Genomic DNA, 13,753 nt, shown 5'->3' on the forward strand with positions numbered 1-13,753 from the left:
GCTATGGGACTGTTAACAAGGATGAGGTGGATTTGTATATACTAATCTTTTAAGTAAAAAGCAAATCACTGAACAATACGTATGGTATGATATTATATTGAACAAAAACAAAGCAAATATATTTGTAAATGCATAGAAAATACCTCAAAGCATACATACCACACCCTTACTAATGATGATTATTTCTGGGCAGGAAAAATAACGGGGGGATACACAGAGGGGAATTTTACTTTTTACTGTAGGTACTTCTTTCTCTATTGTCTGAATTGTTAGCCATGATCATATATTAATTTCTAAATTAAAAATAATTTTAAAGAATAGTGGTGCCTGGCTGACTCTTTCGGTGGAGCATGTGAGTCTTGATCTTGGGGTTGTGGGTTTGAGCCCCATGTTGGGTGTAGACATTACTTAAAAATAGAATCTTAAAAAAATATTTTTTTAAATAGAAATAAGTAGTATGTGCTAAAAAGGAATTTATGAGTTTGTTTCTCTTATTTCCGATGAATGTTATTGTTTTGTAAGACAATGTGAACTAGTAGAAAGAACACGTAAGTTCTAATGTTGACTCAACTACTGTGGTGTGTACCTATGGTGTATATGTATGTGTGTTTGAAGAGGGGAAATCGAGAATGAGATTGCAAAATACCATTTGACATGGTTACTATGAGAGTCCAGTGAACTATTGTACAAAGAAGTCTCAGCCTGCTAGACAACTGGCAGGCACTCAGTGCAGTGTACTTACATTTCCTTATCCATATCCCACTCCAAGGTTTGAAATCTGTTTGATTCCGGTAAATGAAGGTAATGAAAAAAAAATTAGACGTGTCAGACCTGTGTTCTGAATTTGATCTTGAAAATACAGCGATCAAACATCTACTCCCATCACTTCTTTTTACACTTGTTAATAACAGGCTGATACTGAACACTCCATTTTGGTTAATTCTGGGCAAAACTGATGGGCTAAATATTTACATCTGATTCACGATAGTCAGACAGAGATGACTTCCTAGGGGGTTATGATTTAAAGATCAGATGAAAAGAGACAAAGGGACAGCAAACTGAGACTATCTGAACTTTACAATCCACACAGTGCTTTATGGGTCACACTGCTCCTTCATAGCCATTTGATCCTTGATGGATGAGACAGGCATTAATGATGTCAGCCTCATTAAATGGGTGAGATGGGTGAGAAGGAAACTGAGGCCCAAAGAGGTGAAGTGACTTGCCCAAGGGCACACTCTGAACAAAGCCAGGTCTTACTCCTAGTCAGTTTTTACTCCTAGTATTCTGCCATTAAAAAAAAAAAAAAAAAAAAATCGGTGGCCTGGTCCAAGAGCTGAAAATGTGGAGGGAAAAAGTTTGTTTTTTAAAGATTTTATTTATTTGACATTGAGAAGACAGCGAGAGAGGGAACACAAGCGGGGGGGGGGGGGGGAGGGAGAAGCAGACTCCCGGCAGACTCCCCGCTGAGCAGGGAGCCTGATGTGGGCTGATCCCAGGACCCTGGGATCATGACCTGAGCCTAAGGCAGACGCTTAACGACTGAGCCACCCAGGTGCCCCGGAAAAAGTTTTTTTTAAAAACAGGAAAGCTCCAGTTTTCCTGGTACCAAATGACCAGTGTATACCAGATATGTTATATATTATGGTTTGGTATTATTCAGTTAGGCAATGAATAAAAATCTTAGGCCTGAAAGTCATCCAATAAATACTATTTTGGTAACTCCAAGAGTTGAGTTATAGAGTTTTGCTTTATTGGAGGGTGAGGGAGTTATTATTATTATTTTGATCTTCGAGAGAGAGAAAGCGATACAAAACAAGCAAGCAGGGGGAGGGGCTGCTGGGAGTCGGATCTCACAACCCTAATATCACGACCTGAGCCGAAAGCTTAACCAAGTTGAGCCACCCAAGCGCTCTGTGAGGGAGTTATTCTTAAGTAGTTTTGGTGTTAGCCATTATTCATTCCGAGAAAAGATCTGCTGTTGAAATTGCAATTTAATAAATCATTGATTAACCTCTTGGTGGCACAATGGGCCTAGAAAATTTTGGTGGGCTACTTGCTGTTTAAGCAAAGAAAAATCAGTAAACCTGATTTGGAGGGCACTTGCAGCAAAACAAGCGAGGCAACCACGTGAAAGGCCACGTGCATGTCACTTTCATAGAAAATGCTATTTGGGATGATGAAGAATGTGAAGGGCAGTTATGTTGAGAAGTCAAAAGTAGGGGCAGATCAAGGGCATCTGGTGGGAGGCTGTTGGCATGCACCCTAATCCAGAAAAATACCCAAGATAACACTAATTACAGGGATTATAGTGTCTTCGTTTCTAGGAAGGGTTGGTTGTTGGAGCAGCCAAAGCCCAGCCCGGGGAGACACCGAGTTAAAATTTGAAGGAGTCTTTCTCAAGATCCAGATACTTTTTCCACGACTCTGAGATAACAAGGCGCCAAGAGTGCATTCCCCCACATCTCACCCTAACCTCTTTCACGGTTATTCTCACCCTCAACTTCCAGTCCCCAAAGCCCGGGCTTTAAAATGGATGGTCCGAGGCCTACAACTGGCCTCCGGTGCATTCTTTTCGCTCCTTTTTTCCACCCCTCCCGGATTGAAAAAACAACTGGGCGCACCCTTCCTTCTCAAAGCGGGGCTCCCTTCCGAGGGGGCGGGTCCTGATCACCGCGGGCTCAAACCCCGCAGGTTGGCGGGAGCAGGCGGGGGCGGGCCGGCGCGGATCGGGAGAGAGCCGAGCGAACGCTGCCGCGCGCCGCGCTCAAACTCGCGCCGCCAGCAGCTCACGAGCTGCGCCCCACCCTCTCCGTCACCAAACGCGCCCAGCCAATGAGCGGGCCGGAAAGGCCGGGCCTGCGGGCTAAGCATTGGGAGGGGGAGCAGCGGGAGGGGGACGGGAAGTCGAGGGCGGGCTGCACTTGATTGACAGGTCGCTCGCACCAATCCTCCGCGCGGCTTGTCTTCGCTCTCTTCTCAGCTGGGCTCAGCTCTTCGTCCCACCTCCTCCTCTTCCACCCCCCTCTTGCTCCTTTTCGACCCGCCCCACTTCCCCTCCCCCACTCTGCAGGCAAATCGCTGCTGGAAAGAGGCGGGGGCCGAAGCGGCGGGCTCGTGTGGAGACTTGAGGTGGGATTGACGGGCGATCTGACCAATAAGAGGTAGGCTGATGGCGCGGCTGTGGCTGGAACCGGCCAATGGGCAGGCGGGCTGGGGGCGGAGGCCCAGGTTCCAAACGCTCCGCGGCGCCATGGGCTGAAAACTCAACCGAGATGGAATCTCCCAGTCTGAACCGGTTTCAACCGGTTCCGAGTTTGAGGCACTAGGAGGAGGGGGAGAAGCGGCTGCAGCGGCCGCGGCAGGAGCAGCGGGAGCTACAGCATCAGCAAGAGCAACAGTAGCTACAGCCCCGGCGGCGGTGCCTGTTCCAGTCTTTGCTGCTGCAGTCCGTGCAACCACCCAGAGGGGGAGGGGGGAACCACCAGTCGCTGAGGAGCAGGAGAAGGGGGGAAAGTTTAGGCGAGCCTGGGTGGGGGGGCCCAGCGCCGGAGCCGCGTGAGAGAGGGAGCCGTATTTTGGTAGGGGGGAGTCGGACTGCAACCGGCAGCAGAGCGTCCCCCGACCTTGTGGACTCTATATCCCTTACTCCTGCCGCTTCTGCTGCCGCCTGTGGCTGGAGGGTCCCCCTGGGGCTGAATCTTTGGGACTTGACCCTTTTCCCCTCCCCCTTCCCTCACTCCCCAGCCAGGCGGGAGCATTTATTCCACGGATTAATTCCCCTTCCTTTTTTGGGGGGGGCGGGTGGGTGTGTGTCGTGGGGGGTGTCCCTGAAATAGTAAATATTGTTGAGCTTTTTTTGCCCTTATCTTCGTTTTTTTAATTTCCTTTTTTAAGGTGGGAAAACTGTGAAACCCACCTTGATTTCCTCCCCTCTCCCCCCTCCCCACCTTCCCTCGCCCTAATCCCCCGACAAGGAAAGAAGCAGCAGTTGGTTCAATCTCTGGGTAAGTCGACTGTGTCTTCGGGGCCGAGGGTCGGGCGGCGGCCGGGCGGGAGGAGGCCGGCGTGGGGCGCGGCGGCGGCCGCGGGAGGCGAGCCCGGGAGGCGGCGGCGGCGGCGGGCCCACAGCAGAGCCTGCGATTGAATGGAGCCGCTTCTGTCGCTGGGGGATGGAGGCGGGGAGGCGGCCGCGAGAGGGTAGCGCTTGCTGGGTTATTCGCGTGTGCGGGTGGCGGTGGAGGAAGGCGAGGAGCGTGATAGTGAAGCGAGGCCGGTGTGGGTGTGGAAGGGCTTCCCCAGCCCAGGGGGCTGGGGAGAACTTGGGGTGATTTCAGGAACATCTCTGTAAATTATTAGGAGTGGAAGTTTCCAGAAATATTTAGTGCAGCAGCATTGAAACGTCCGCCTGCATCACGTGGCCCCTCGGTGGAGAGCTTGGGATCGGGGGAGGGAGGGGCTGCCGAGTCCCTCCTCCTCCTGCAAGGAAACTCGAAATCTCTCTGGTTTTTTGCAGAGTAGGATTAGAAGTAGGAAAGGTTAGTTGATTGTTCAGGGTTCTGTAAATTGGATTCCGTTCTGTAGTTTGTTGGGGGGAGCGGGTTGAGTGTGTTAAGCGACCGAATCGTTTTACTGCTGGATTGTACAGTGGATGATGCCCTGATTCTCCTTCATTCCGATGTCTCCGAGTTTGGGATGGGTGGGAAGAAGTGGAGTAGTAGAGGAAGCTTTAGAGATTTGCCCAGCCCGGACCTCCTCTGATCACGCAGAGGCCATGCTGCATTGAGAATGGGGCGGTGAACTTCAGGCGCCTGGTCTAAATGCCTCCTCCGAGTATGGGCGGGGTGAGTGCTTGCTCCGGTATGCTATAGTTAGAACTGCTGCAAATCGGTTCGGGTGGGAAGCGAGGGGAGGGCGGGCCTTAGTGAGGTGTGTTTCTACTGAATGAAGCAGGCAATTGCCCACACATCTAAGTAGCAGTCTCTCCTTGTAGCGACTTGTTTTTTGACCTACTACTTAGTAATCATAAAGCAACGGTTATGGTTTGGATGGGAGCTGGCAATGTGCAGCTGCCTGCTTATTCAGTTAGAAGTGGCAGTGAAGGTATTTTGGTAGTCACTTGTAGAGTCACATTGCTGGATAATCCCTTGTATATGCTATCCAGTGAGTGGATTTTAGGATTGAGTGTCCCAAGGAAAAAAAGCGATTGTGGTTTCACGCTCTCCCGCGATGGCTGTTTGCTATCTGCCTGATTGTGTATCTTAAGCGTGTGGGACACTGCTGTTAATGGAAAGAATGTTTTGGAAGCTGTTTGATTTGGGGGACTAAATGTGCTTGGCATTGACCAGAAAGCCGCCATTTCTGTACAGTTCAAGAATAGGTAGGTCATTTCGAAGATAGCCGCTAGTTCTAAGGATGGCAAACTACTGTATTTAACGCAAGCTTCTATTCTAAACCTGATTTTTCACAGGAGTTTAGCTCGAAGAACTCTGTAAGGACAATGTACTTGAAAATGAAACTTTTTATAGTCAAATTGTTCTTTTTGTTTGGGTTATTAAATTATGATAGGACTACGTAGGAGAAAAGTTAGTTCCATTTTTAACCAAAAATTGAAAACCTTTGATATGTACATCTTGGTGCTTTGTGGGCATTGTTTTTCTATCTCAATTTTTAAGACTGTTCTGATCTTTAAAATATGGTATTTGATGCGAGGAAATTTACACATTTGGTGGAATATATATATGTATTTCCATTTTTATATTCGTATGTAGATTAGAGATTTTTGTTAATGCATGTCAGATATTCTTTTGGTATTAAAAACATTAATAACTGCTATGAATTTTTGAGATCTCACCAGTTTTTGCTGTCAGTAATGGGCTGAACGATTTCAGAGGAATAAAAATCCTTGAACTCCTAATTTCTCAATTTTTACATTACCTCTAACTTATTGACTCATCATTTACACTTAACATTTTTTTTGTAATTGGCATTATCATTAAATAAAGCATTTGTGTTAAAATTGAAATTGCTGCCATTGTTGTTAACATTTTTAAACTGCTCAAGAAGCCAAGAAACAGTCTTTTATCTATCCTGTCAAACATAATGTAATCAAATCCCACCCATTTCCTGATCCTGGAAGGTTTTTAAGAGAGGGAGAAGTGGAGGTAACCAGCTGACTTTGTTGGGTCCAACTACGGTCAACCAGGGGTTCTTAACCTGAGGTTTCATGCATGACTTTCAAGGTGTCTTGGATTTTCTGTGATTGTATACAAAATTGTGAGTTTTTAAAATTTGACAGGCGCTATCCTGTTCTTCTGATTGTAAGGCATCTTGACCCAAAAAGATTAAGGAGTACTGATTTAGCCAGTCAGACTACAGTGGCACTGGCTTTGAAGAAAAAGCAAAGATTTTTATAATGCTGGGCAACAAAAATGTGAATGTGTGCCAGCATCTTGGGTTAGAATCCTCTTAAAAGGGTAACATTGCATATAAACTGGTGGGTTTTAACCAGTGCATCATGTGAGGTGAAGAAGTTTGTTTTTCTGTTATTACAGAATATCTCTTTATTTGAAAAATATTTGGCAAGCTTTTACAGTTTTTTACCTTGCCAATGAATACCTGGAAGTTGTAAAAAAAAAGTTTGACATGCTGCTGTAAAGTGTTTTTCTAGACATGTTCAAGGAATTTTAATCTCCACATTTATTGAGGGCTGAAAGAAATAGATGGTTTGAATATAAAAATTTTTTAAGTTCTGCTAGTTATTGGTATATATAATAAGAAAACTTGGATACCACATTTAACTTTCAGTATCTTCCTGTTTTTTTCAGCATATCTTAAAAATTAAGGTAACATACAGGGAAGGGAGCTTTTACTGAAACAGAAGACCCTATTTAGGAAGGGGTAAATCCACTTAAACTTTATCTGTACCTAAAAATTTGAGATTAAGACTTTGAACTGTATCAATTTTTAGAGCCATAAATTCCTAATAACGGTTTCATTAAAAGAGGTTAGGAGTAATTTTATTTAAATATTAGTAGAACAGTAAGATTTTTCTGGGAATTTAAAATAGACACTAGAAAAGTTGAATGGACCTTAACTAAAGCAGTTACGTAGTAGCTAAGTATCTTCAGCATTTAGTTGCTTTTACTGTAATTTATTTAGGTAGTGTCTAAAATACTCATTATAATACTTGTAAGAACATGGTTGAAGTAAAATAACTTGAGTAGAAAGTTTCTGACTGGTAATACCAAAATTTCATAGGCACCTTAAATTTTTTTCTTTATTTACAGTAATCTATGCCAGCAATTATGACAATGTTAGCAGACCATGCAGCTCGTCAGCTGCTCGATTTCAGCCAAAAACTGGATATCAACCTTCTAGACAATGTGGTGAATTGCTTATACCATGGAGAAGGAGCCCAGGTAAAGAAGCTGAGCAAAACTTTATAACATTGATAGAGTGCAATGAAGTTATTCAGTTAGAATAAGATTTTAAATTACCGCCTTTTTGAAAAGTGTTCCATAGTTTGTATTAAATTGAAACTATATATTAACCAATGAGAAGCGGCCTGCAGAAATTGCAGTATGTGCATTATATTTTGACGTGGTTAGAATGAGATGTTTTGGAATATTATTACTTGTTTTGTCTTTTAAGAAACCTTTAGTCAATTTAATGAAAGATAGAGCCTAATGTATTGAATGTTTTATAGATACTAAAGGTTGTGTATCTTTTATGTATGTAATATATTTGGAGTTAAAAGATTCTTGTATTTTTGAAACATTTAAATTACAGAAGTTCTTCACTGATAAAAACTTGTTTTAAAAGTCCAGCAATACCAAGCAACTTAAATTATTTGAATTTAAGACTTGTAAAAGTGGTCTATTAATGTAGGCAGTTATCTTACACATAATCCATGTTTTGATGAGTTTAAAGTTTTTGGGTTTTTATTTTTTAAAAACACCCAATTGAATGATAGGCAAGACAGGAATGTTCATAATTTTTTTAGGTGTTTATGTTATAAGAAACTGGGTAATCTTGAATCTTCACTCTGTGGAGTTAATCACATGAGGAGTTTTAAATTGTAAAATTTTCTGTTGTTGGATTTAAAAGTCTTTTAAGGTGATGTGACAAAAACCAGAAAAATTTTGTTGCCAAAATACTCTATTCCTAGTAGATGATGTCTAGTTAGTACATGTCTTGAAGATACTAGTTTATATTTGCATAGTTAAACCCTGAGTGCTATCACACTTTTTAGAAACCTGAAAGGTAGAAATTTTATCTTTTATAGATTATCTAAAGAGCATGATGTATAAATACTAGCATGTGCATAAATATTCCATTCCCTCTGAAATACATTATTGGTTTTAGTATATATATAACAAAGAGAAAACTTGAAAGGGGACCATGAAAGTTGTATGAGTGGTAAAAATTATTCTGCAGATTTTGTAAGGTTGGTCCGGTTTTCTAACTCCTAGTGGCTTTTGGTCCATGTTCTTGTCTCCAAAAGCCTTCCTGAAAAGTTATTCCATCCGTATGTATTACACCTACCATGTAGTTGTTTCTTTGTGCTATACATTCAACATGGAGCTTTAAGCTTCATTTCATTCTAACATGCATGTATGGAAAGAAGCTACTTTTGGAAGTAGAGAAGTAAGGCTGGGCTCAACTTTGAATATATTAGAAGCACAAGTCTTGTAGCCATTAGGAAGATGGCAATTTATTTATTTATTTTTTTTAAATATTATTTGAGAGAGAGAAAGAGAGAGAGAGCATGAGAGGGGAGAGGGTCAGAGGGAGAAGCAGACTCCCCGCCGAGCAGGGAGCCCAATGCGGACCCGATCCCGGGACTCCAGGATCATGACCTGAGCCGAAGGCAGTCGCTTAACCAACTGAGCCACCCAGGCGCCCGGAAGATGGCAATTTAATTTTATCACCTCACTTAGCTGCTACTGCTGTTTAAATCTTTGTTCTTTTTTAACGTGGCTCACAACATCTGAAAGTATGATGGATAAACAAAGACCAATATTCTTCTAGGCTTATAACTAAGAAGTAATAGTTTTTATCATGAAGAATATATTGGTGGTGGGGTGCCTGGCTGGCTCAGTTGGAAGAGCATTTGACTCTTGATCTCACAGATGTGAGTTGAAGCCTCATGTTGGGTATAGAGATCACTTTAAAAAAAAAAAGACTTTATATATATATATATATATATATATATATAGGTGCTGCTGCTGCCTTTAGTAATGTTTCACATTATTAAGATTTAATGATTTGTTTTAAATTTGATTTTTTAATAAAATATAGACTTAGGAAAGTGTTTTCTATTTATCAAGGCAAAATAAACTTTCCCAAAAGTAAGAACTATATGTCTAGTTATAAGACAAATTTGTTACAAATAGTCACAAACTGCTATTTGTCATTGTTATAGATAAGGAAATGGAGGCTTAGAGCTCTTAAAAGTCAGCTAAAAACTTTTTATCTCAAAGTGTGTCTTTACACTTGTAGTTCAGTGGATTTTTCATATGCCACCTCTTTGGGGGTCTTATTCTGAATAAAAAGAAGAAAAAAGCTGTCGTGGAAAACGTTTTTAGTGAGGGGTGTCTTGTTTTAGTCCAGTAAGTTTTCTAGTCATTGCTCTAGAGTTTCAGCTACAAAGTTAGCTACCTTACAGGAGACTGGAAGATAGTGGGGTTTGTAAAAGCACCTGTTATGGTGCCTCATACTTAGAAGGCATTCTGTTTAAAGGGTACTTTTGGAAGTATAAAGAATTAGCATATTTACACAAACTCATTGTTTTAAAATATTGTATGGTTTCTTAATTTTTTTCCAGTCTCATATGTCCTAAAAATGGCAGCTATAGAAATTATGCTGATTAAACCTTAAAACTCAGAGGAAGCTAATTTTTTTTTTAAGGATTACATAATTTTGGAGGGGAAGAAATTGTTAGAATGGTGCCTTTTAATCTATACCCAGAGCCTATGTCCAAATGGGCACTATAGAAGGATATTTAACACTGTAACATTAGGGCTATCTTCTCTTCTAAGTATTTTTCTATTTTTAGCCAAGTTAGGCAGCCAGCGGGAAAAATATATGGAAGAGTTGTTTTCTCCAATACTGTGTTAAGTGACTTGAACTCTTAATCTATTGCTTAGCAACTAAAATACTTTCACCATTCATTGAGTAACACAGGGAGATACCAGATTCTCTCCTTTAGTTTCCTTCCGTGTCTTTTTTAACCCCTTCTGGAGTTTTAGTTAATAAAAGAATATTATGTAAGGATAGTGGGGTTAGGACAAAGTAAAGACGCTAAGATGCAAATACTAGAAGTGACTTAGAGAGTAAAAGGATGACTAAAAGGAAAGGACATGATTTATGCAGTGTTAATGATAATAGTGCACAATGGTCATTTCAAAAGTTCTGATAGAGTATCTTGACCAAATTGACTTTTACTAGGCATTGATCATTGATCTTTGATATACCTCATGCTCTTGTTATTTGTTACTATTTTATGTGCAAGAATATAACTAGTGAGAAATGAATAGATCTAGTTAGATACTCTCTGGGAGACAGTCAAAACATTGCTAAAGTGTGCTTTGGCCCTAGATAACTCAGATCACTATTTTTTCTGCTTTTTGTCATTATATAGCGTAATTATAACTCCTTAAAACTATTAGTCCCTTAACGAAATCTAATCAAAATATGTATATTTTAAGAGCTTGTACTCTAGCTCGAACCCTGTACTTGTAGGTTGGAACCCAGGCAACTGGTTTTTCTTACAAGTTCCATGGTGGTTCTGGTGGTGGTGTCAAGGTACAAAACCACTACTTAGTGGGTGTATATTTTTTAAGTTTTCTTTTAAACAATAAGCAGTGTATGTTGCTAGTTGGTTGATGGGGGAAACCACTATGTCTGCTACCTAAGGAAAATAATTCTTAATATCAAAGCCAAAATAAGCATGATTTTTTTTCTTGTAAGTTGGAATAAAACCTAAGTTAAAGATGATTTTGAGGTGTCTGTCAGAGATGGTTCAAATTGGAATGCTTCTTTCCCCCTCTTTGATGCTTGCTTTATAACCCATAAAATCAAACCCTTGATCAAGTTGAATCAATCTAACAGAAAGATAATTGACAAACTTTAAAATTACCAAACTTCTTACTTATGTGTGATAGAACTAGGTAAAAGGTAATTAGGGAGGATCCAGTTGAGCTACAAAACTGCCTTTAAAGGTGAAAAGATTAAGCTATTACTTCTTGAAAAAAATCAATAGAATTAACAGCCTTGGGTAAAATGTGTTCATACCATTATAAAACTATAATGGTTAAAATGAAGAGAGTAGATACATAGTGTCAATATGGCTAGGTCTCTAAAACTCCATTGTCTGTTATACCTTATAATAAAGCGGAGGGAAAGTGTCAAATGAAAAGAGCAGATTGTAGTGTTTTTTATAATATACTATTTATATAAAATTTAGTGACCACACAATTGTATCATTCATGAAATTTATGCACATGCTGAGAAAATATGGACAGGAAAAGACACCAAATTCATGAAAGTCATTATCTCTAAAGGAGCAAAAGGACGGAAATGGCACTGGAGAAAAGGTATAAAGGTGATTTCCATAAGTTTTAGAACTTTTATGTTTATTTTAAATTTTTTTTTTTTTTAAGATTTTATTTATTTGACAGAGACACAGTGAGAGAGGGAACACAAGCAGGGGGAGTAGGAGAGGGAGAAGCAGACTCCCGCTGAGCAGGGAGCCCGATGCGATGTGGGGCTCAATCCCAGGACCCTGGGATCACGACTGGAGCCGAAGGCAGATGCTTAACTACTGAGCCACCCAGGCGTCCCAGAACTTTTATGTTTAAAAGAAAAACAAATACAAGTAAAACAGTGTTAATATTTGTTCATTGTAGATGATGGATATATAGGTTTTTATTATTTCTGGGTTTGCATTTTAAAGATGAAAACGGGTGCTTGCGTGTCTCAGTAGGTTAAATGTCTGACTCCTGGTTTCAGCTCAGGTCATGATCTCGGGGTCCTGGGATTGAACTCACTCTGTCAGGCTCTGTGCTCAGTGCGGTGTCTGCTTGAGATTCTCTCCCTCTGCTTATCTGTCCCCCCTCTCTCTCCGTGCCCACTCTATCAAATAAGATCTTAAAGATATCAAGCTTTCAAAATAAGCTAGGATTTGATAATGAAATTTAGAAGACTTTCAGAAAACAAAAAATGTGTATTTACAGTAAATTTAAGAGATTTTTTTTTTAAAGGGGTTCAGGGTCTTCGTGTTTTTTATGTATCAGGTTTGTAGCCTTACTTAGACCTAGTTTTTATCAGTTTTCCCAAGGAAAAAAACATGTATATATTATTTTTTTCCCCATGAAATAGATTTTTATAGGTAAGTTTGTTGGAGATAATCTTGGTAACTTGTAAGACAGGGAGTACCATTACGTAATTAAGTATATGTGAATTTTTATATGTTGCTTTCAGTTAAGTGCTGAGAACTCCCTTTACGCTAGAGAAATCTTTGTTAGCATTGGTTGAATTTAAGTTCCATTTTGAGAATACCAAATAAAGTAGTAGATTGCAAAAAAAACTAGTTTCAAAGGGACGTATATTCCCATTTTAAATTGAAGTTTAAGGGGCACCTGGGTGGCTCAGTCGTTGGGTATCTGCCTTCGGCTCAGGTCATGGTCCCAGGGTCCTGGGATCGAGCCCCGCCTCGGGCGCCCTGGCTCTCCCACTCCCCCTGTTTGTGTTCCCTCTCTTGCTGTCTCTCTCTCTCTCTCTCTCTCAGGTAAATAAATAAATTGAAGTTTAAGAGTGATGGTGGATACATTTTTATTTCTGTATGGACTAATTATTTCTTGAGTGTTTCAGAAAGTTAATAGAATCACTGTCCTATTAGAATTTGTGCCTTGCTCAATACCATTTTAATGAATGATTAAAAAGAACAAGTGAGCTTAAAATTATTTTCATGTAATATTTTAGCAAAGAATGGCTCAAGAAGTACTGACACATTTAAAGGAGCATCCTGATGCGTGGACAAGAGTCGACACAATTTTGGAATTTTCACAGAATATGAACACGAAAGTAAGCAAGTGGTGGTTTTAAAATCCATTATTTCTTCTTTTCTTCCAGTCATAAACTTTGAGGAAGGTATCTCATTTTTAGTATTAGCATTTGTTAACTCAAATTATTTAATATTGTTAACTTCAAAATTGAGTCTGAAACATAGAATTAATTCTTGCAAATAGTCCTAAGAATTATGAATGAAGTTTTGTAATTGGGACTAGTATGCAAGGTGGCTTTTTTGGTTGCTTTTTTGTTTTTGTTTTTGTTTTTGTTTTTAGAATATGTATACAGATCTAAGTAGCATAAATTCTGAATGTTATTCAGAGATGAAACAGAGGAATTATTTTGGGCAAGTAATCAATATAATAATACAGGCTAGGCACCTCCAACACCAAGTTGTGTGGGCAGCATAAAACCCTGCTCCATGGTACCAATGCTTTAAATGGGACAGCACTCAGTTTTTATTTGCAATTGAAAAATGTTATAATTTGGGTCCTTTTTTCCTAGTTTGAACAGAAGGGTTGATCAAAATGTGTTTTGACTGTTTTAGGCTTGATGATTCACACTTTTCTTTAAACTGCCTTAAAGTAATAAAATACCATGCATGGCATTCTGTTTAATACACACAAGATTTCCACTTGGTATACATTGTGTTAAAACAGAAAATAGCCATTTTCACATC

At 40.2% G+C, this 13,753-nt stretch overlaps 1 protein-coding gene across 3 annotated transcripts in view; it reads left to right on the forward strand.

Annotated features, from left to right (window-relative positions):
* The first annotated feature begins 3,145 nt into the window (after positions 1-3,145).
* XPO1 (exportin 1) overlaps positions 3,146-13,753 on the forward strand; it is a 45,455-nt gene continuing 34,847 nt past the window's right edge. The window contains exons 1-3 of one of the 3 annotated variants that reach the window (XM_035728813.1): positions 3,146-3,164; positions 7,290-7,421; positions 12,988-13,089. In XM_035728813.1, coding sequence (XP_035584706.1) covers positions 7,296-7,421; positions 12,988-13,089 — 228 coding nt within the window. In that variant the 5' untranslated portion in view covers positions 3,146-3,164; positions 7,290-7,295. Of the gene's footprint in view, positions 3,165-3,227; positions 4,008-4,514; positions 4,845-7,289; positions 7,422-12,987; positions 13,090-13,753 lie in introns of those variants that run through there. The other 2 variants (XM_035728811.1, XM_035728812.1) reach the window with 2 other exon arrangements.

This window comes from Zalophus californianus, chromosome 8 (genome assembly GCF_009762305.2).
Source record: "Zalophus californianus isolate mZalCal1 chromosome 8, mZalCal1.pri.v2, whole genome shotgun sequence".
NCBI lineage: Eukaryota > Metazoa > Chordata > Mammalia > Carnivora > Otariidae > Zalophus > Zalophus californianus.